The 24141-nt window shown below is 39.1% G+C and overlaps 1 protein-coding gene across 4 annotated transcripts in view; it reads left to right on the top strand.

Annotated features, from left to right (window-relative positions):
* The window catches only part of GADL1 (glutamate decarboxylase like 1), an 82193-nt gene that overhangs the window by 42214 nt on the left and 15838 nt on the right, over positions 1 to 24141 (top strand). For all 4 annotated transcript variants that reach the window (XM_041407908.1, XM_041407905.1, XM_041407906.1 and 1 more), the window contains 2 exons: positions 3613 to 3664; positions 6705 to 6794. In XM_041407908.1, the coding sequence (XP_041263842.1) occupies positions 3613 to 3664; positions 6705 to 6794 (142 nt within the window). The remainder of the gene's footprint in view (positions 1 to 3612; positions 3665 to 6704; positions 6795 to 24141) is intronic.

Raw genomic sequence — 24141 nt, 5'->3', positions numbered from 1 at the left:
CTTGTGATCTTCCCCACACCTGTCCTCTTCAATTTCATTAAGTTTTTGGTCTTGCAGAACTGAGTTTCACAAGTGAATTCAGCAAAATTTTTGGTAGCAGATGTTTATAAAGTGATTGTGATGTCTTCATTTCTGGGAAGAGACTTCCATACACAGATGGTTTTCTCTTCTCTTAGAAAAAATAATTTTGAAATAAGATAATGACCCATTTAAAAAAGTTCACTTTAAGTAAAATGTTTGTTCAGAATTTATACAAGACAAAGCACAATGAAAACTACACCAAGCTAGCTACACACTGCTTTAAGTCAAATAATTGGTATTGACATTTTACTTTTTACAGGAAATAACAAGAAGAAAAGAATTGAATGTTTACTTCAATAACATTAAAGGAATAGTCTGACACTAATGAAGTTACTTAAAGAGAAAATAAAAATATAAAAATACCCCTGGTCTAAACCTAGAGTGGATTTGAAAGGAATAAAAAGAAAGAACCAAAACCAGTGGAACCAAAAAAAGTTATGACTTTTTCTCTGTTTGGTTTCTTTAAAGCCACTCGGTTTTCTGGCTGGTTATGTCTTTTTTAATATGTTCTGGTGAAATTGCACCTTGTTTTTGTTGCAAAGCATTGTACTGTTCTTTGTCTGCTCAGAGTAAGTAATTCTTTCCACTATCAGTTGGAGAATTCAGCCTTATCAAGGTCACTGGCCAAGGTCATTTGACTGACTGTGTAGTGATTAATGACCTTGCTGGGATCGATATTTCTGTTCTACGTTGGGATTCAGATGGTAACACTTCTAAGGAGTGACTGGCTTGTCTCTCCTGGTTTTGGTTTGTTTTTCCATTAGGAAGAAATTTAATTTTTAGACATTATCTGATGAAATAGGTTCTTCACAATGGTGGCATTGCCAGCTTGAGTTTGCATGGACATGAGCTCTGTACCAGGTTTACCAACTACTCAGACATGCAGCCTTTCCCCTCTTTTGTTGCATTAGATGTTACTTCAATTGCAAGGGTAGTATTCAGTGTTCCTGAACAAAGACTTGGATTAATTCTGGAATTAGTCCACTGACTATAGAATTTAAAGGCAAGGGCAAGATTGTTTTTTTTTTTTTTTTTGCTCGTAGTCAAGCAGAGCTGCAAAGGTTTTAGGGTAATTGTAGGCATGTATTTCTGATGCAGCAAACTTTGCCCATTGGCTGTTCCAGTAGTATCTTCTTGTTCTAAAGATGAATCATGCTTTCAGAGTATTAAATATCCCGGGAACATTGTGATGCTGTCTATTTGGAAAGGCCTGCTTTTTAAATATGTAGAGTAAAGCATCCTGCTGATTGCTTCAGAATTTTTTTGCATATTTTCTTCCCCCCAGTTATCTTTGATGTAGGGACGTTGCTTTCTAAAGTACACTAAAAAGAAAAGAGAAGTAAACTACGTTTACAATGCAGCTATAGTTACTGCATAAGCACCTCTGCATTTTATGCTTCATCTTCTTTGGAATTTTTCTGCCTGTTTCCTCTTTTGACACCCACTGTTAGCTGACATGTCTATTTCCACGGCAGATCTCCACCCCTCATTTTCTGCAAGGCTTAATCACAGCAAATGACATTTCTCTGTGTACTTTGGTCTTCACTAAGACTCAAGCCCCTCTAACATACTACAATTGTGACATGATAATAAAACTTCACTGTCAGCTGTGGAGAGATGCACAAAGTAAATTGCTCCACTGCCATCAAATGATCCTGGCAAGATAAATCATGGGCAATGGATTTTCTAACAGCTGCCTTCTTAGGTTATTGGCAGTGTAGTTAAGAACATGATTAACAGTGTTGTGAACCTGACTGATACCAGGTAGCCTATGTCAGATTTTATACCTAGGGAATATAAAATAAAGGCACTTGAGGTAAGGGGGAAAGATATTAAGTATTGCAAAATTGCTCTAACAATTCAAGACCTTAAAAAGGAAAGTGATTATGCATAGGTTTTGCTTTCATAATTTATTAAAAGAAAAAAATTAATTGAAGGCCACTGTGATATGAATAGCCTGCTGATGTTGCTGAATATTGGTTTTATGGCACAGACAAATATCTTGTAATAAACAGTACCGAAGCAGCAAGCTTGTTTGACATAAGATAATTACCTTACAGATAATCACGTCTCTCAGCCTAAGCAGTGGTGTGGATATTAACAGCCAGATAACAAACAAGTGCACACAGGAGGATCTGAATGTTGATGGCCGAAACGACCAGAACCATGACTTGTTCCAGGGAGAGGAAACCCCTGCCCAGCGCACAGCACAACCCCTGGGCTGTGTGCCGTGGGCACTGGCCCTCCACCGCAGCGCTGCCTGTGCTGGGCTGTGTGCTGGGAGGCAATGAGTCACAGGCACAGCACTTGGCAATCATAAACAGCGTGACAACTCCCCAGGCACTGTTTGCAAAAATGCGTGCCATCTAGGGTATTGCTTATTGCTTGCCCAGCCAGCCTTTCTGCAGCGTGTCTGCTGAGGAGAAGGCAGCGCAGGGACAGCTGTGCTAGGGGTGTCACTGCTGGGGGCAAGTGTCAGGTGTGTGAGTAGGACCAAGGGAGGTTATTCTCACAATATTTCTCACCAAAAAGAATTACTAGTGTGACGATCAGTAATGCAGCTTCAGAGAGGAAAATGCCAAATAGTGAATGCAAGAGAAGAACAGATTTGTGCACATTCCGTAGTTTAACTGTGTCAGGTTTATTAATGTTAGACAGCAATATTTTCATGTGAAAGACTAAAATTTTGTTGGAATGGAAAAGCAGTATGAATTTGAAGTGAATTTGTTGAAATTTTCCTTTGTAAGGCTTTGAGCGAGGGGAGAAGAGAGAATTCCCATCTATGTCCTCTTTGCTTCAGAATTCCTGTGTGATATGTGCCATGGCAAAGTTGTGGTCATGTTTTAAAAAATTTCTGTAAATTGGAGCTGTTTGTATCCAAAATTTTTATTCAAATCCACCTCTTCATTGAAGGCTTCTGTGTTGTTCACATGTGGCAGGTGAGAAAGAAAAGAAATTCCCGTTTTGATATCCTGTAAGCATAGGAGGTCCAGGGATTGCTGGCCCACTGAATGGAAAGTTGTTCTGTTGTACCATGTAGAATGTGGGCAGTACTGGGAAAATTGCTGAGTTTGAGGTATGTGCAAATTTTTAAATTCTGGGCTAAGCTAGGATATCCTGGTGGTAGTACAATGCCAGATGTGTCAGAGTGACCATGAAATAACATGGCAGCCCAGCATTGGCACTTGAGAACAAGGGATGGAGGTATTAATTTGCAGTGGGAAAGTTCACAACCTGATGCAAATAGGATCAATTTGTGACATGTGGCTCTGCTGAAAATCTGTGCCCGAGGACACAGGCATCTCCTTAGTGTTCCTTAGCTAGCTGTAGCCTTCTTTTGTTTCCAGAAACTGATAGCTATTGCATTTTCACAGCAGGCAGAAATGAGGTTTAACTCTGTTGTTTGCTAAGTATGAAAAAAACCAAAAAAAAAACCAACCTGAAAAAGGACTACGTGTTTAAGACCCTGCTGTTTTGCTGTTGTCTGCGTGTATTGTTCTATGCTTTAAACCACTAATTTTTAAATTACAGATATCTAGTGGAGGAAATTAAAAAAAGAGAGGGGTTCCAGCTTCTTTTAGAGGTAAGTGAAATGAGAACTGAACTGTTGTTGCTATTGTTAGGAAGCCTCAGTTTGATTTTGGTTTTTTCAGTCAATTACCAACTTGTATTTAAATTATCTAATCTAGTAAGTGTGTGTATTGGAGGTTCACAGATATGATTGGACACACATAACATGGGTTATGTTCTCTACCATCATTCTACCTAATTTCTAAGCTTCTGGTCCTGTATTGCCTCAGGGGTGTAGATGGGGCACTTTTCTGTGAGAGTGAAGAGGCTGGCTGTAAAAAAGCAGTGCTTGCCAGACCTACAAATAAGATTGTGTGCTGAATGAAAAAATAGTTTGATCCTAGAAATGGACTTTTCATTGTTAAAGTCCATATTTTTTCCCCTAGTTCTACTTCAACTCCCGTCTTCCTAAAAACTACCCAAAAAGTTGTGTGTTTCACTTGTTTTGCTAAACCTGTCAGCTTATTTCCTCTTTGGAGATCTTGCTTGGGGGAGAGTGGCTGAAGGAAAAAGAGCTTGAGTACTGTTTTTCCAGCTGTCCTCAGCTCTTTGGTTAATGAGGCTGATATTGGAGAATGTTGCAAAGACCAGTCATTTTTAGAAAAACCTTTTGCATTGTTGGAAGTGTGCTTGTATGAAAGACAGGCAGCTGTGTGTGATCAGGAGGAAGAGAGTACATGGAGAAGGATGGGAAATAGAGTAAATGCCACCATGAGCATTCCAGGTTAGGCTAGACAAAGTACAAAATATGAAAAATATTTTATACTATTCATACAATGTAAATTTTTCTCTTCAACTTTGAAGACTGCTGATCAGTTGAAGAATTTTAGGCCAGCAGCACAGGATGGGGTCAGTAAAGTGGCAAGTCTGTTAAAAGATGTCCATTACTTGTTATTGTCGACCTTAGCAGCAAGTCCAGATCTGTTAGAGATGTGAAAACTCATGGTAAGAGCAGATGCTGCTGTGTAGTTCCTGCAGGAATGGGACACCTGGATTTAAAGTGGTTTTGAAAGGAGTGTTGTAGTATGGACTGTGGGAAAGAAGTTGAGCTTCTTGAGTCCTATGAGTATTTATGTGAGTTGAGAAGTTGAAAGGGTTAAGAAAGTTTTCAGAAGTTCAGGGGATAAGCAATGAGAATTCAAAGAAGAGATGCTATGAGGCAGAGAGGCCCAGCTGTGCAAGGCCTCTCTGAAGGGAAGATGGGCTTCAGACAAGGATCTCAGGAAAATGATCCTCTGATTCATGCAGTGAGGAAAAGCCTGTAATGAGAATTGCTCTATGGCCTGGAAATGCCACTTGTGCTTGAGTCATCTTGAACCCTTCTGTGGTAAAATTGCTTGCCTGCTTAAGTAAGACCTGTGACAAGACACCCAGAAATAGAGAGTGAAGCACAGCTGGGGGTAGTTCTCCAGGATGAATGGTATTTTCAGAGGGCATTGATGTATTTGATGTGTGAAAGGAAACTGAGATAATCAAGAAGGCAATATAGGCAATGGCAATATGGTAATGTATGCCATCTGTCTGCTCCTGACAGATTTTAAATAGTTTTAAATAGTTAAATAGTTTTGCAATAAACCCTGTAACACTGAGCTAGTCCTTGTTCTTAAGGGGAAGGCACTGCCTTTTCAGAGTCTGTGTTTACATGTGTACTCAAAGCAAGCTCTTTGGGGGAAGAAATGGGACTTTAAGAACTGATCTTTATTCCATTCAGCAGCAGCACACGGCAGGTTTGCAGCTCAGTTCCTGCTGACAATGATATTCCTCTTGATGATTTCACTGTCTTTAATGCATGCTTTGAATGAAGCATAAAATGATATGAGCAGCTCTCAGTGGCCTTTCATGGAAGAACGTCTCAGCTGGTGGGATCTCCTCGTTCAGGAGACTGCCTGGGATTATAATAGCAGCCACATCCACAGTGGGGCAAAGAGATGGTGTGATTCAGCTACCAAGCTCTCTTTTAACAGTGCTTTTTTCTTTCCTCGGTACTGATGGCATGTGGGAGAGGAGTGGGGCGTGTGAGTTCACAATCCAAATGATCAGAATCCATATTATAATCTAGTTGCCATCTGAATGCTGTGCTGCAAATAGTGGAGATCAGGATTGACTTAGTGATTTATGGGTTGTGTGGGATGGCATCACAGGGTATATCTCTTCCTCATATTATTGTTCTCTATACAGGTAAACAAAAAAAGAAAAAGTTCCAAATTAGCAGGAAATGTAGAGACATTGGACTGGCCTGCTGGGAACATTTTCTCAGTCATATATGATACAGAAACCTCATAAGCACAAAATGCCTTATTTTATAATGCATGGAGAACAGCCACTTTTGCTGGGAGCCCTGCAGCTAACTCTGCTGAGTTTAAAGGCAAAATTTCCCTGGAGAGAAACAGACATGTGAAGTCTCAGTCTTTGCTCAAAAGGCCTGCTTAGATATTAGACAGGATACATTCAGGATATGGTGCACACCCTGCAAGAGGTCTTGAGATTCTTATAAAATGTGGAAATTGAGAAATTCAGCATTAACTCCAGCACTACATAGTGTGCTCTATGATATGAGAGGAGATTGGCATTGTTCAGTAGAAAAATTATGAGATGTGAAAGTGTTAAATGGCCACTAAAATTGAGTTTTTGTGTTTTGTATAAAAGGCATAATTGGAAATTTCCATTTAAAACCCCCCAAATACTAAAAAGAAAATATATTCTTTCAAGTTGCTTCAAATATGAATTCTGTAACTTACCTTCTGCGCCTCTCTTATACTTTTTCTAGCCAAAGTTTTTTTTACTGAGTAAAACAGAGTTAAAGGTGGCTATAGGAAGAAGAAATTAAAAAAGAGCCCCTGGCAGCAGGAAGAGGAATGGATGATATGAAAAATTATTTTCAAAAATAGTTTCAAAAAAAAGGAAACAAAAGGTGACTTTGAGAAGGAAGCTGTAAAGGAAAGGGTATAAACTCAAAGGTTTCACCCTCACAAAAAATAAAGCAGAACTCTTTGAAAAGCTGTGATATGTGTCCCTATTGCATCTTATAAACAATCACTTGTTCTCTTGTTTAGCCAGAGTATGCAAACGTCTGCTTTTGGTACATTCCACCGAGCTTAAGAAAAATGGAGGATGGACCTGAATTTTGGCAAAAGCTGCACCAGGTGAGTGTCACGTGTTACCTGGGGCTTACTGATTAATCTGTGTGCCAGATAAGAATGAGAAATAGCCCTTGGCTTTGCTCACCATTAGAACCAGTCAGTAGACTGGGGATTTTATCCTTAAATAGATGTTGGTAAGTTTTAAGTTTTTATTGGTTTTGACAAATCTAATTAATTTTTTTTCCTACTATAAGAGATGTAAGCATTAAGAAGTATTCAGCTTGCTATCCAAGCTGTTAGTAGCTGGCAGAACAGAGAGAAGAGGAACAGTGTTGGCGCATCTCTTGTCTAGACAGATTATTCATTACCTGTTTCATATACTTAGTGCTTTTCTTGGAACTTGGCCTGCATTATCTGTGATAATCTATGATAATGCAAGCAAGGAACTGCTTAAGAATATATTTCTGGTGTTAAACATAAGTGGTAACAGGAATACAATGGGAAAATGCTGTGGGAAAAGCTTCACAGATGAGTGTTTCAGTAACTCTTTGCCATGCTGATAGAAAATTGTGAACATCTTGGAAAAAAAAGCAGCAGTCAAATTTTGAATTTACAAGTGGAGAATCATTAGTTAAGACTTAATTAAGAAACCGCTAGACATTGTGGTATTATTTTTTACTGAGTAAATTATTCTGTGAGAAGTTGAATTTAATTCATTGTTCGCTCATCTCTGGAAGAGCTGTGGTGTTCTGTGTTTATTTTTTCATAGAATTTGCTACTAGAAGTTTAAACTAGAAGAATGATGTGTATATCATCTGCATACTATGTAAATAGGCATACATACTTTATATACATGCTTCCTGTAATATCTGCCCTCATTTCAGCAGCTTTTGCAGGAATTGCTTTCAGTTTTTGCTGGAGTGTCTTTAGGAGAAATACCTTCCTTAATCCCATGTGTATTGCTTTGGAAAGTATACTTTTGTAGTCCAGATCCATGCATAGCCACAGTATGAATGCAAGGGCTTGGCATTTACCATCCTTTCACAAAGTTCTGTTCCTTTTGTTTGGGTCTTCCTGTCCTCTCCTCAGAGTAGAAGGCTTATATGTGAATATATAAATATATATATATATGTGCATGTATGTATGTATACAGAGCTTTATAATAGCTTATCTAATCATGGAGGAGTGAAGATTTGGGAATGAGCAACTGGAAGGCATAGAAGAAAAAATGCTGCAACTGTCACTGCTTGATTTATGTGGCTACAGATGGGACCACAGGAGGGAAGGATGAAGCACAACAAATGGCTTTCAGCATGTATATTTGAGTGGCTTATGGAGTGTAACTTACTGGCTCTTTGCTCTGATACTCTATGGTGCTTCTAGTCAGGGTAGGGAATAGATACCTGCCTTTATTTTATGTACCAGTATGGATAGATTGATTCTGGAAATACAGATTTCCTAGCCAGTGTTTTTGGAAAAGAACTTGGAGGGAAAGAAGTTTGCATGCAATTTCTTCCAAGAACTGACCACTGCTGCAGATCTCAACCACTCTTTTCATGGGCAAGGTGACATTTTCTTGATTCTTCCATCTCCTCTGAGAAAAAGCTAAGAAATCCCAAATTCTAAGACATAAAGTATTTTATTCTTCCCCATAAAAGCCTGAAAAAAAAAATCTAGTGCAAAACAGACAAAAGCTCTCTAGGAAATGGCACAAATTTCTCTACTGGAGGAAACAACAAATGATTATTGTTAGTTGCGTTATTTTTGCCACTGCTGGAAGTAGTTTGACACTATGGAAGTGAGCCTGTTTCACAGTGAAAACATGTTATTTCACCTTCCTTATTCTCTACAGGGATAGGTCTGGAGTTACTCTGCTTTTTGGATGCTGAGGGCCAGTTTGGGGCACAATATGTATCAATGAGCAGATGAGTTGACAGCACTAGGTCAGAAAACATAAGACTGACTTGACTTTTTCAGCTAAGATCAATTTGTTTTAGCATTGCTGATGCAACCAGCATGGGCATTATATTACATTAATCAATACAAATATATTGCTGGACAAGAAGGAATCCATCCTGATCAGCCAGGTGTAAATGATAAGAGCATTAAGGCTAGAGAGGTTGTTACATGGTGCTGTTGATTGACAGGATGGGGTGTGACAGTTTCTTGATTGCAAGCAGTTCTTGAATATTCCCATTATATCACTAAAATGAGCGTCAAAATGCTTTCATTCACAATTTCTCTTTTCACACCACATTTTAATATCACAGTTATTCTGTTTATCCAGAAATCAATCTTCCTTTTTGTTGACCTGCATAACTGACAATAATTAAGAAAACATATGTTTTAAAAATCCCTAGGGTGAGTAATTGATTTTATTCAACTACTTGTTCAGCAATATTGTTCAGAATAACATGCTGTCTTCTAAAGCTAGTTATATGAGTTTTAGTGCTGGTGGAAGTTTATAAGCAAATTGTTCAGATCTAAAGTCCTCAGCTTTGTGAAGAATTTACATAGTCCTGTGCAAAATAACCTTGGAAGTTTTCTGCTGTCCTGGCTCTTCTCCAGTTTCCATGGCTCATTTTATACGGAAATGTGTCAGGACTGACTGGATTGTAGCGTGATACCTGATTCTGATGTCAGCCTTCTTGTTGTCCTACATAGAATATGTCTCTCAGAAGCTTAATTTTTTTTTTTGGGTCAGCTGTTTGTTTTAAATTCTGGAGCCTTCAGCTGTGAATTTTGCGCTCTTTGGAGTCTCCTACATTCAAAACAGAAAGGTGATAGAAGCCTGAAGGATTTGGAGCAGCCAGAAACTGGTCATTTGATTCATCACCTGAACAATTTAGGGAGTGAGAAAACAACACAGCGATGGGGGAAGTAAGGAACAGCATGAATGGTACATTCCTCTGTTGTGCATGAAATTGGGAATTCTGTGCACATCCACAGTCTGACACCGCTTTGATCTTTTGGGATTACAGCAGCAGTTGGCTGTGTAGTGAAACTAGCTCTATAAACAGTACAGCAAGGCTTTGGATGCAGTCAGATGGTCCAAGACAGCCCATGCCCTGAACGCTGAGCAGCGTGCTGAGGGAATGCAGACGGTGTAGCCCATAAATGATCCCGCGTAAAGCATTTTCCAGCACCATTCTTCACAAGTGAGGAGAGATTTCTTCTTGTAGAAACCCTGCAAACGGGCCCTCTGTGGCAATTGAGGAGTTGCTGGTAGAGTCAACTGAAGTATCTGTCAGCGGTGTTATTTTGTCATTGCAGTCTAGGGGCTGCTCTCGCTGACCTGGAGCTGACATAATTGTCGGGATGAAGGAGCGATGGCTTTGCCAGTACTGTATGCGCCCCCCAGTGGGAATTTCGCTCCTTTTCCTTTGGTGACACACCGTAGGATTTATTTTGTTTACTGCTGAGAATGGTCGGTGTATCACGGGGTCACGGTGAGAAAAGCTGAACTGGAAATTACAAGGCAGAAATGGGAGTGAGGGAAGAAGTAAAAGCACATAAGCAGATATCATTTAAATTTTCGTGCTTTCTCCATACCTACAAATATCTATGCATATTCTTGTAACAATCTTCTCTTTAGAAAAGTCAGTTTTCTCACCTTATACTGAAATGCATGCAGATGATGTAGAATTAGCTGATTGTTAGTGACAGCATCTCTGGAAAGCCTCCTGGCAGCACAGAGAATGCTAGGGCACAAGGAAGAGTTTGGAGGGATACATTTGGAACTGTCCTGTTGCCATCCTGCTGCTAACCCAGTCAGCTAGCCATGTCTTACTCATTCTGGACCAGTTTGTAGTCTGGTGAAACTCAGACTTTAGTCTTGCAGGCTAAAAGACAACGCAGAAGAAATTGTTTTAACAGACCCCTCCTCCTGCAGGACCCTGGCCTTGCCAAATGATCCTGCAGTATGACTGTAGGTAGAGTACTATGTAATGAATATTGCTCAGTAAAGAAGGCTAGTGGCTTATTGCTAAGTACCACTTTAGACCTCAAAATCTAGGTTCAAAACCTGCAGTAGTTTCCTAGTAAGCCTTTTGTGATTTATTAAACTTTGCCTGCTTTGTAGTTCTAAAAAGCATATGCTGGAGTATTAGATTTCCAGTGGTTCAGTAAAGCTTTTATACACAGTTGTTAGATTCAGTAACTCGGAATTCTAGAATCTCAGTCTCAGAATCCACTTCTGTAATGCAGTTGGTGTTTTTTGGTTTTGTTTCCTTCTTTTTGTTTTGAGGATTTTTGGCCAAGTAATACAAAATTTATTGGGTGGTTCAGTAAAGCTTTTATACACAGTTGTTAGATTCAGTAACTTGGAATTCTAGAATCTCAGTCTTCTGTAATAGAAGGCTCGGGATGCAAAGTCGTATTAAAGTAGTAATGTCCTACTAAAGCCTGTATAGCTTGGAATGCCATTTTGCCCCTCCTCTCTTCACCTTAGTGAAGGGTAACCTTATTCCAGTCTTTCTCTCCTACTTAGTAGAAGAATATATCTGTTATCTGAAGGCATATTTGTAAAACAGCCTGTCATCCTGAATGATGGTGTGATACATTTGTGTAATGAGAGATTTAATATCGAAGCATAAATGTAAGAAGGTTGAAGAGGTGTTGCCTTGGCAACCCCTGAATCTTGTGGTCTTTGTAGCATAAATAAAAAAACCAAAACCTAATCAAGGACCAGATTCTGCTGTATTTATGTATTTAAAATACCTATTGATAATGGTATAAGATTTGAATGGGAAGGGAAAACAATATCTCCAGTTGGTTATATTGACAAAGTTTGTCCTCTGCATTTTGGAAGAACAAGACAAAAACCACATAAGTTATAACCACAGTATTAAATGCAGTGAAATCAGATTTATGCATAAGAAAGGTCCTATATACAGAAATACATGGCAAGTGTATTTCTGATTGGGATTTGTGTGCAAAATGTTATTTTATTTGCTGACATCCCTGTGCACCACACTTTGAGATTTTTTTTTTACACTTGAACAAGGAAACAATTAAACAATACTTTAATGTGTGTGTTTGAAGGGTAATGGCAGAGACAGGGTTCTGTGAACTTTCCTTACCTAAGTAACTTTTGTTCTAGTGAGTAGCCTACTGCCTCTAGCATCTAGCTCAGTTTGACACCAGTTTTGGTAGAGGGCCACAACAAACGACAGGAAAACAAATGGTAAGATTTACACACAGAAAGATACAGGAGTTAGATTGGCCAAATCATTGGCTTCCATGACAAGGTGACCAGCTTAGTGAGGAAGGAAAGGGTGTGGGTCTTGTCCATCTAGACTTCACTAGTACTGTCCCTCAAGGTCTTTGATTCTCTTAAAGTACCCTTCAAATCTATTGTGAACTTCAAGAAACAAAAATCTGCAGGTGGAAAAGACTGCTTTGGCAATCTTTATTTTAGACAGGGGATTGGTGGATTGTCATTTCAGTATATCAAATGGGACCTCTGAAGGGGCTCTTTGAAGAAATTTTATTTGACAGGGAAATCAAGGTCAACAAAAGCTTCAGATTCACTCTGTAAAACTTAAGGCACTTACCCAGGCAAGCTGCTTGAGGAACTGGCTGGTTTCCCACCATTTTTAACACGGAAAACAAGAAAGGAGCTCCCAGATCATGACTTAGGCAACCTGCAGGCAGAAGCACCCTTGGGAAAGACTTCATTATTCAGAAGGGGAACCTAAGAGGTGCCACAACCCCTGATTGGCTGCATTCTTTCTAATACAGTTAAAAAGAACCTAACACTAAATCCTCAGCAAGCTGTGTGCTGTTTTAGTTTCTGTTTCATAGGCTTCTGGAGAGAGGAGCTGCAAAATCTCCTCCTGATTGAATGGACCTAGCCACATTCTCAGCATTGTGTTCAAGAGGGGCAGAAATGCAGCGTTCCAGGAGAGGTGAGATCAGGAGGCCTGTGGAGGCAGGCAAGGACCTTAGGGGAAAGAGGCTCAACAAGCACTAAAGCCACAGAATGAGTAACAAGATAATAATCAGGATTTAGGTTGTAGTGTGACCATTCCTCAGTAGAAGGTGATCCTTAGAAGTTTAATAATAAAATAGGCATTGATTTTTTAAAGTAGCAACGTCTCTTATTTTGCAACTAAAACTGCATAATATAGCAGATGAAAAAAATTTTTGCAGTTTGGCTGCATATAAATGACTGTTATTGATAAGAAGAAAGGTCTAAGCTTTGATAAATGAGATGAAACAGTACAGTATAATATAATAGCAGAGAAAAATTATAGCAATGTTTCAGTACCTCGTTAATGAGGGATTTGCACACTTTCCCTTTTAATATGTGTCTTCTTCTGCAGTTTTATATAACTCATCAGTACAAAAGTGACTGTAGCTGTTAATTAAACAGGGTATTTAACATTATTTTATTTTAAATGTATTCTCCATAGAATTAGGTTATAAGAATACAAAAATAACATGCCTTTTAAAAAATTGTTAATTCAAAGTAAAATGTTTTGGTTTCTGAGTGTGTATCTGCTTATAACTGGTATTTATGGGTTTTTTTCTCTGTTGTATTTATTCTTGCATGATTACTGAAGTAATAGTGTTAGTCTAAGGGTCTGAATTGGCTGGTGACGTCTTCATCAGGAGAAGTAGGAGTCAATGTACTTGACAGTGCCCATTTCACCTTAGGACTCCACCCAGGTGTTAGGGGCACTTCAGTTTATATTTTACATTGGTGAGGTTGTACACTTGCCTAATTTTCAGCCACCTATAGTGTGTGAGAGTGACGTGATCCCACACTTGCTCTCACATGGGATGTCAAGTGTGTGTATGGGGCTAGAACTGAGGTATATTTCTATAACTGTATTGTAACTACAGTAGATGTAATTAGATAAGACAACTGCTTCCAGCCCGTGCTTTCTATAATAGTCCTACGTGATACTGTAGTAATTCATGACATGACAGTGATATTTCTGACATATTTCAGACATATTTCTGTTCTAGCTTTCTGCTTCGTCCCTTATTGCAGACTGACTTTTCAGGGATGTGTAGTATCAGTTGGGCTCCAGTGAAAGACAGTCCCATTCATGCAGAAATATTTACTTATGTTAGGCCAGTGGTACTTGTCTGTTGATGCAAATAGGCAACAATCAATGTCACTAAATAATACATCTGGCAGCAAAACAAGTCTATTTTAAAAGCATTGCTGCACAGATGCTAAAACTACACCTCAATTCTTGGGGAAAATAAAACAAAAAAGAGAAGAAACCCCAATGATTTTGATGCTGAATGGTTTTCTAGATGAGAGTGAAGGGCAACTTTTGTCAGGGACTTAACATTGAGCTGTGCGTGTTCAAGGCACACTGGGGACTGAGGTCTGTTGGTCCCTGGTGCTCAGCCTATTGAAATGATCAAAGCTGGTGGGTGGGAGTCTGCCGCAGCTCCATATGTTGCATTCAAGTCGAACAAGGATTTCATCTTCCCCTAGCCACCTGCAGAGCAAGATTGCTCAGATCTCCAGAGATGAAGTAAGTTTCACACTAGTTGTTTCTTGCTTGAAATCCTTTTAAAGATAATGGAGGGTCCGATAATTTCTCCATGTGGTAATAGACATAATGGCATGAAATGAAGCTGGGTGCAGTAGACAAAGTGGAGGGAAATATGGTTAGGAAATGAAATCACAAGAGACCCACAGATACAAAGTAAGGGACCAAACCTTCCAAGGAGATACAGCAAGGTGTGTTTCCATCACGGTGTGTAATGCTCTGTGATGATACCTTAGCTGGCTCAAGTACTAGGAGCCATATGGCCACAGGCTAAACATGGTACTTAATTCAGGTTAAAAAAGGAACAGTTGACATGACTGTTCTTTCAGCAAATCACCTGTGGTGGTGGTGGTATATGTTTTGTGTAGGTGTAATCCTTTCTTACAGGGAAAACATGGGTTCCACTTGTCCAATATCCTATAATTTTTGCAGGCTGCCTCCTTATACCTGAGTGTCATTCTAGCTTTTAGTTCAGATATTGAAAAGAACCTGTTTTCAAATCTTTGCATTGTTAAAAGCTTCACATATAATGAATCTTTGTTTGTGTACAGGAAGCTTCTAAAAAGTCTTGTTTTGTGACTGATAGGTCAACAGAGGTGGTGGGGATTCAGTGGAACTGCATTCTCTGCCTTATTGCACAGACTCAATTTACTAAAGGGCACTTAAGCACTGCATAAGAGCTTCTGTGTGAACAAAGACAGTACTTTTTAATTTGTATGGCTTTCAAATAGATACAACCTGTTACCAAGAGCAGCAGATGATTGGCACCCATTGTTAAGAGTCTCTTAAACTGTGGAAAGACCAAGAGGGTAAAACAACCCCATTTCTTTTCCAGAAAGGTGAATGTTTGGGGGGACTATGTGAAAATGGTGCAATTCATAGAAATTAAGCAGCTAGTTGGCAACAAAAAATTGTTTTGTCCGTGTTTGGGCACAATTGGAAAAGCTAATCTGAAAATTATGTCAACTATGACATTTTAAAAAAGCAAATATTAAACTATTTTCTGAGTATAGAAAACAAAAGGGAATTTGTAATGAATGTAAGGGTTTATCATGTCTCTTTGTTTGTTTGTTTGCATTAAGAGCACTTCAATGTCATCCTTGTTTGTACCTTTCATCATTTCCCAATAGCATAACAAAAATATGTACTTCTTACTTGGAGTCATGTTGCTCCACAGAACAGTATTGCATTTTTGTTCGTTACTGCTATAGAAATGAAAGCAAATTCATATTTTGTAATGCAACACTGTGAAACTCTTTAGAACTGTCCATATGCAGTGTTTAAATATAAATGCATGTGTGTTCCTATGCATACATGTATATGGGTGTGTATTTACCCCCTGGGATGATATAAAGGAAAAATATTATTGAAAGGGAGAGGATGGAATAACATACAGTGTTACTCAAGTAACTTCATTGTAAAAAAAAACAAACTTGTAAAAGGAATCACGGAACAGTTGATATTTGAAGGGAGCATTGAAGGTCTTTGAGCTCCTGACACCTAGAGTTGGTTGTCCAGGACAATGTCCAGGTGACTTTTTAATATCTCCAAGGATTAGGCACTCCATAACTTCCCTGGGCAGGTGTTTCATCACCCTGACAATGAAAAACTGCATTCAGATTCCTGACTACATAGTACTTGTTTGCCCAATCAGCATGTATTTTCCTCTGCTTAAATGGGACTAATTACATTTCCTTTGCTTCATTTTGGAGTTAGAACATATTGGCTAATATTTTAAATGGCCTTTTGTGCCTCTCTGTGAAGAGAACTGCTTTTAGCAAGAAGGCAGAGTTTGAAGACACTCAACACATTTTGTTCTGCCTGACTTTATGGACTTTGCTCTCCTAAAGCAGCACTGTGCTCCTAAATATCTGTGCACCCCTTCATTCTGCTCTCTCAGTGCCATATGCACATTAATAACCAATGATAGAAGAAAAAAAAGTTCAAGTTACAGGTTGAACTCCAAACTACTGCTTTTCTGAAACTATCATAGATCATGTTTAATAGCCTGTGGATCAAGATGAAACCCAGTATATATCACAGGGGAACTCAGTAATTGAAGCATTCTGGGAATGTCTAAGTACTGGAGTGCTGAGGTCCCTAGAAGCTTCATTCTGTGCTGTTTTTACCTGAAAAAAGCCCTATCATATTTTTTTAATAATAAATTTTAATAATATTTTAATGCACTGACTTAAATTATTTTATCTGACGTTCAGGGGAACAATAAACCCCTTTTTGAGCCCCTTCCAACTCCTAATTTTCTGCAAATGAGAAAAACAGTCCTTGAGAGACATTAGCATTTCAGAGTATCTCCAGTACACTTGACTCATGGCTATCTCATCTTTGTCCTTGGTGTCTGCAGAATGGTCCCTCAGGAGCACTGAACATGTTCTCTGGGTCTGTGAAGCTGATCTATCTGTCTGCCAGCTCTGAATTTACTCCTTTCATATGAGAAGCCTCAGGGGCTCTCTGAAGGATCCTAACTGGTCTCCTGGTGATGGGAAAGCAATAATTTGCAAGCCTGAAGCTGCACAGGTGGTACTGTGTGGGTATGGTGAGGATGTATAGTTTTGTCTCAGAAAACACAGCAGTAACAGAAGGGTTTTGTGGACTTGCTGCTCTGCGGTTTGCGCAAGGGGTAAATTCTTTTCCTATTTAAATGTGGTAGAAGGAAGGTTGACTTTTCTAGCACCCTGGCAAAGAAAAAACTTGGGATGAAACTGTATGAATCTTGCCAAGATTGAGACCCTTGAACCTTTCTTGACTGAGTATTACAGGGCACGCCCTGGCTGGTGTGCTGGGGCTGCAATGTGTGCCTGTGCCAGAACTGGGCTGCTGCAGGCTGTGCTGGCTGATCTGGAGCCCTCAGGGCTGGGGCAGCAAGGCAGCCATGCAGCCCAGGTCAGTCCCCTCTCACGGTGCTTAATGGTGCTCCTCAAAGACCATCAGATTTTCACTGTATTTTTTCACCTTGTGCCTGTAAACTGCTCCTAGAGCTGCCTTGCTGCAGCTGCCCAAGAGCTGCTCCTAGAGCTGCCTTGCTGCAGCTGCCCAAGAGCTGCTCCTAGAGCTGCCTTGCTGCAGCTGCCCAAGCTGTGGCTCCCTGGCCCTGGGAGGATTTTAGTACATGGTTCAGAGGATCTGTTTTACAGTGGGAGTTTGAACTGAATGGGGTTGATGGCTGAAGTGGTTTTTAGGTGAGCATTTTAGGGTGCACCAGGGACTGGTGAGGGAACTGCCCAGCAGAGCCACTGGCTTGATACATGATGGTTATATATATTCCTTTATGATGGTTATATATACTCATAAACCTTGCTAATAATTGGTATTTCAACTCTGAAGGGTACATGTAGGATAACAGTAATATCTACCCCTCCCCTTACTCCTGTGCATAGGAGGAATCTTACTGAGAATGAAAGTAAAGAGCATGGCCAAGCAAAAATTATTCTTAGCAGTTGTTTAATTGTTAATGCATGATTTATATTGCTTTTGCACTAGTTGAACTGCAAGTTGGAATGGAAGGCACCATTTCTTGGTGCCTTTCTCTCTGCAAGGGTGTGGTAACAGGACCTTCTCTGAGTGCTTTAGATGTAAAGGTACTTGAATATCAGAAGTTGCATGTGGATGGATGAACAGTGAGTAGTAGTGTGGTCTGTTGGTGATGATTTTTTAAATGAACCATTTCTACACTACTGATTAAAGTTCCTTCTGGTTACAAATCTTTCTGGTGGGTGCGAGCCCTGCCAGCTGGTACCTGCTGTGGTTTCTGAATGAAACAAGTGTCTTCTAGCATTCTTTTGGGTTTGACATGTTTAATAAATAACAGCAGTGAATTGACCATAGTGCAATAATACTGATCATAAGATAAATAGCATAGTGATTTTTTTTTGGTCATTTTCTCATGAGTTAGACAGAAGGAAAATAAAATCTTTGAGTTTCACCCTTAATTAATGGACTGCTACAACATGAGTTACTATGTGTCTGATAGAAAATAATTTTTTCTGCTTTATCAGCCAGAAAAGAGCAGCTGCTGAACAGAATAAGTCTTTATTTTGCCTCACAGTAAAGGTAAACTTCCACTGTAGTCTGAAACGTGGATGACATTTTCACCATTGGCTTAGCCTATCTGGGAAAATATTTAAATCTATTTGTTATATGAGGCATAAGTGGGGAACTCCCATGTCAGTGGAGTTTCAAAGGATGTGGGCAATTGGGCAAATGCAACATCTCTAAAAAAGAATTGCAGTCATAATTTATAGGTCACAAATATTCAATAAAAGAATGGTTTAGATGTTGTTTTAGGGTACTGTCATTGTCTGCTTGGCCAGCTCTGTATTTTGGAGACTCTGGGTAGACCAGTGACTTTTGTACAAGCACATCTTCTAGAAAAGCATCTGTTCTTGACTGCAAAACATCAAGGAATGATGAAACAAACACTTTCTTTGGTACCTCCTTTCAATAGCTAATTAGCCTTCCTGTGCAAAATGGTGGTGAAAAAATGCTTATCCACACTAAAATAGCCTTCTCTAATGTGTTTTACCCTTTTGCTCATAAGTTATCATCAAGTCACCTCTCATTCTTCTGTTTATAAACTACATAAATTCATATCTTTATGTCTTCATTAGACATTGAGTTATTTCTGTGGCTTTTATTATCATCCTTCCCATTTTTCATTCTTGTAAAAAACCCCAACAAACATCTGAACTATGTATTGCTTGCCAGCACCTGTGTTTCCACTACTGTAAGTGGAGATAAAATTGTCTCCCTGATGCCTGTGCACTTGTTTATAAATTTGTGGATCATATTACATTCTTTCTTCTACTGTATTTCTTTGGGAGGCTTTGTAATACATATATACATACATATATATATATATATATATATATATATATATATATGGATATATGTGTAGATGATGAATGATGAAAAGTTTTCTTGTGTGTATAAATTAATAATTTGAGCACCAAATAAATTGTCAAGACATCTTGGGTGGTTTGGGTTATTTTTCCCATTGGCATATGGAAAACAAGCTGACATCCCAGATAAACCAGTGGTTCTATCATCTGTGAATCTTTGTTTAAGAGCAGTCTTGACTGTTTTAAAGCACTCACATAAATGACCTAATTATGAAACTTTGTAGTCTGCCTCTTGACAGAACTTTTAAAAGCTGATTTTGGCTTGGGTGTAGAGTGAAAGCAATTGCAGAGAAGTCAGTTTTTTACCAGGAAGGATTTTTGGCTTCTGATGTGTGACCTGGAAGCTCATATGAATTTTGTTTTATTGTTGACTGCTGCAGTCTTTGCAGAGTCACTGTTTTTAGGGTAGTCATCCATTTTGAGCTGTTTCTGGTTTTTTCTTTGCATGCATAGCTTACCTTTTGAGTGAGTTTGAGCAGTCCAGGGCTGTGCAATGGCTTGTCTTCCTTGTTTTTCTCCCTTTGTGAGTCTCTCACTTGCAAATGGTATCAGCTGTCATTTGTTGACTTTCAGAAAACCAACAGTGAGGATCAGCATCAAGGTTAATCCTGATTTCTGTGGAACCTCACTGGCAGTAATGTTTGATTGACATTTTGTTTTTCCTGTGTGGGGAGATATGTAGTTATTCAAATTTTTCTTGGTTCTACTGCATTCCTGTTGTGTGGTCCTGATTTCTTTGTGCTGTTCCTGTGTGAATTGTTCCTGCTATTTTTCATTTAAATGGCTTGTGTAAGGCTTTCCTATTAATGCTCTAAGTGCAAATAAATCATCAAGAAAACTTGGAATATCAGCAAAATAATGAAGGTGGGCTGGCCCAAAAAAAATTGTGCTTGGCAAAGATATAAATATAACTGAACACAAAAGACTACATTTTGAATCTATTTCTATAAATTTTAGAATTTCTATGTATTCTTACCTTTAACTCATTATAAATTAAATCCAGCATGAGCTTTTAATTTTAACTTCAGGTTCACATTGACTTAAGCAACCTTATTTCACTAGGTCTATTTCCTTACCACTTCTAATACTAGTGCTTGTTTTCTGGTTTCCACAGTGTCTTCAAAAATTATCCACAGTTTCAGTGAGCTGTTTTTAATCTTAGCCATCCAGGCCTATAAACCTAAAAATTTCTCTTCAGTAGATCTTTAACTTTCTGATGGCTGCTGATGGCTTGGAAAGTTCATCAGATTTGTGGTAGGAATCCCTCCCAGCAGAAAGTTTATTGAATGTTTCTGCCTTGCCTGTATTTTTAATTATTTAAGCATGCATAGGGCTTCAGCCATCCCTAATGTACGTACTAAACTTCTTCTTCTTTCCTTAGTCCTGTCAGTCAAGGTTTTCTTTTCCTTCTGATAAATTTTCTTCATGTCACATTTGTATTGATTGCTATCTGATCTGCTTCCCTCTTTCAGCTTGTTAAATATTGCTTTGCTATCTTCCCTTTGCCAATAAATCGGGATGGGCTTTTAGATAAAGCTGTCTTCTTTCTTGATTGAAGGATTGCAGCTTTTGGCCATCTAATCTCTTCTTAAAGAGCTTTAAGCCTTCATCTATCTTTTCCACCTGAAGTTTTTTGGAAATTAAGTCTTTTAAAGCAGTCTTTGTGATTGTGACCATCCTTTTCTTTAGGCTTCACTGAGTATGGTTAGGTTGTGACAAGTTCACAGGGGGAAGTGCTGATTTATAGACCAGTCAGTAATTTCTTTGGGCCACAGTACGGTTGGAAATAAAGATATATCATACTGGGTCTGCTGATGAGTTGGGACAGGGTGTGCAAAACTGATTGTTGTATGAATTAGTATGGTATTTGCAGGGTGCCCCGATGAAGGTAGGAATGATGAATCTGACTCTATGTTCTCAGAAGGTTAATTTATTATTTTATAATACTATATTATACTAAAGAATACTGTACTAAACCATGCTAAAGAATACAAAAAAGATACTTAAAGAATGTTAAAAAGATAATAATGAAAACTTGTCTCTCTCTCTAGAATCCCGACACAGCTTGACCCTGATTGGCCAATAAGTAAAAATAATTCACACCAGAAACTAATGAAACAGTAACCTGTTGGATAAACAATCTCCAACCACATTCCAAAGGAGCAAAATACAGAAAAGCAAATGAGATAAAATTATTTTCTTTTTTCTCTGAGGCTTCTCAGTTTCCCAGGAGAAAAATCCTGGGCAAAGGGATTTTTCAGAAAATAAAAATGTGACAAATTAGAGTCTGCGGATGTGATGGGTCCATGTGTTGTAAGAGGATGTGGTGACTGGTGGGGAAGGAAGGTGAGACAAGGCCAGTTCTGGATATCCATGTGTCTTGGCTGCTTGAATGATGCCTCAGTTTGATTAATATAATGTAGATTTCTACAGCTATCCCATCCCTGGGAAGATTCAGGGTCAGGCCGGATGGGGCTTTGAACAACCTTGGTGTAGTTGAAGGTTTCCCTGCTTGCTGCAGGGTTGTCAGACCAGATGACCTTGAAAGGTCAACTCAAACTATTCTGTGTAGCATTTGTGCTTGTGAATCAGGTTGTTTTTCACAATCAACAGTAGCTATGAGGTGGTTGTGTTGAGTGCAGGACTCACTGCTGAAGCTGCCAAGGTGCTCTGCTAGAAGTGCTTAGGGATGGTGGTGAGGACCTGCCCTGGATGCCCCGCTCTGGATCGCAAGGATGGGAATTCTGCTGTGTCCGTAGCTGTGTCAGGGCTCGGCTGCAGGGCTGCACGTGCAGTTGGGGGTCACCTCTGGAGCGCGGCTGTTCCGAGAGGATTTCCAGCCGCAAGCAGCAGTGGAGCCCGTGGCCATCGGGGGGCACCAGAACGACGGCAATGCGCCGGAGCTGCTCGGGAGCGCCCAGGCTGCTGATAATGTCTCTTTGGCTCAGCCGTGCAAAAAACCCTCTCTTTGAGGGGGGCAAGAAATTTCTTCCACTTCTTAAATCAACATCATTTCCTCAGTAATACTGCAAGCTCTATTTTGAAGGCATGAGCTGTTAAAGAATAAACTAGCAAGCATGATTTATCTCCTACTTTCCCAGCAGCACTAGCTTTTCCTTTCTTCTCTTTTATATTTTTTTCCTCCCTTTCAAACTGTTGATTAAAGTTATATCTTGATTTGCAAGGTTTGGACCAAAAAGATACTTTGAATAAGATGTATTGAATAATTGTCATTGAGAGATCAGTGTCTAATAAAATATGAAACTTGTGAGGATTTTACAGTTCTTCCTAGGCATTTGAGTGCGTTATATGGAGTCTGAACACAGTAATATTTGAGGAGTTAGTATACATTTTTAACAGTAGTTGAGTGCTATTTTTTTTTCTTGTTTTGTGGGGTTTTTTGCGTTTCTTTTTTGCTTTTTCCCTGAGAGTTCAGCTGATGGTCTGAATCTCAGATATAAAGGGATACCTATAGACATTATTTCTGGCTTGTTGCTGTATGAGGTTATTAGCATGGGTAGATATTGTATAACAGTGTCTGTGGGCTACTGGTAAGTCATGGTCTTGAAGCATCTTTGACTGCTCCTTCACCTGGCCTCATAAGAAAATGGGGGAAAGGAAGCATTTTTCCCTTAAAAATGTTCTGCTGTCTACAGGCAGTCTGCTTCCCTGTGTCTCCTGAAACTCCTGCTAATCTTTGAAAGGAAGCATTTTTCCCTTAAAAATGTTCTGCTGTCTACAGGCAGCCTGCTTCCCTGAAAGTCTCCTGAAACTCCTGCTAATCTTTGGTGGAAATTCACAGTATTAACATTTAATATTGAAGGTATAAGCCTGTTTTAGTAAAGATATATTTTTGTTTTGTTTCAGTCTTTTTAAGTAAGCTCCTGAGGGTGAAGATATTGAGTTTCAGTGGGTGGAGCCACAGTATGACTTCTGAAAAGCGAGTTTTTTAATCCAAGAATATTTTGCAAATAATGTTTCTGACTTGACAAAAAATCAGAAAACAGTGAAATGAATGTAGCATTTAAACATATGGAAGAGGCTTGGTGGTGAAAGGATTCCTTGCTTGAAACCACATTGCTCCTTCTCACTAAGTAAGTTGGACTGAAAAAGACACTATTTCACCATGGAGGTCTTACTTTCTTTATATCCCTAGACCATCATAGTCAAGACTACTAGAAAACAGTATTTTCATGAAACAACTGACTTTCATCAGGCAGTTAGGGGCATCTGGAAATTCCTGCTTTTTCAAGTTCACTAAGCCTATTTGAGGTCTTCTAGAAATGATGAAAGGAATTGTTAATCCTGCTGCTGCTTAACTTTAAATCAGTAAGTCAGTCCTTAAAACTGTGCAGTTCTTTAATTCATGCACTAGATGGTGATCAAAAGCAGCCCAAGTTGTGTTCTCTCTTCCCAAAATCACAGCTGACATTGGAAAATGAAAGCACAAGACTGACAGTTTTTCCTGCCAAGCTTTTGAACTTTTCTTGCGGTTCAGTAATGATAAATTAATTTAGTAGAATCATCTTAGAGATTAAGATAGAGGTGCTGCTAAATTCATATGTCCTGTTCTGTGATTTTTTTTTAAATCAGTTGTTGGATAAAAGTGTAGGAAGTGCTCCTTTGTGCCAGATCGTAAAACATTCATCAAATATTCCATAACTTCAAGCTGGGATTAGTGTTGTTTCCATAATAAAGGAATTCAAATATACTAGTCTTGAAATAATTGCTATGGACTGAAACTTAAGTCTCTGAATGTACAGATTGAGTACCATTGGCTAAGACAAGGTAGTAATGAAAAAGCAGGAGGGCATTACTCTGAAAACATGATTACAGTATTTTATAAGATTAAAAACAAACCAAGCAAAAACCATTTCTGTACTGCCCACCCTGAAATTATAAAACCTGCTCTAGTCCTGTACTTTCAGATTACTGCTGGCTTCAAGGGAAGATTGCAAGGCATGTTTTGGACTCTGT

Source organism: Onychostruthus taczanowskii, unplaced genomic scaffold (genome assembly GCF_017590055.1).
Source record: "Onychostruthus taczanowskii isolate IOZ18803 unplaced genomic scaffold, ASM1759005v1 scaffold28, whole genome shotgun sequence".
Lineage (NCBI taxonomy): Eukaryota > Metazoa > Chordata > Aves > Passeriformes > Passeridae > Onychostruthus > Onychostruthus taczanowskii.
Note: the sequence above shows the minus strand (reverse complement) of the source record. Positions and strands in the feature narration are given on the sequence as shown.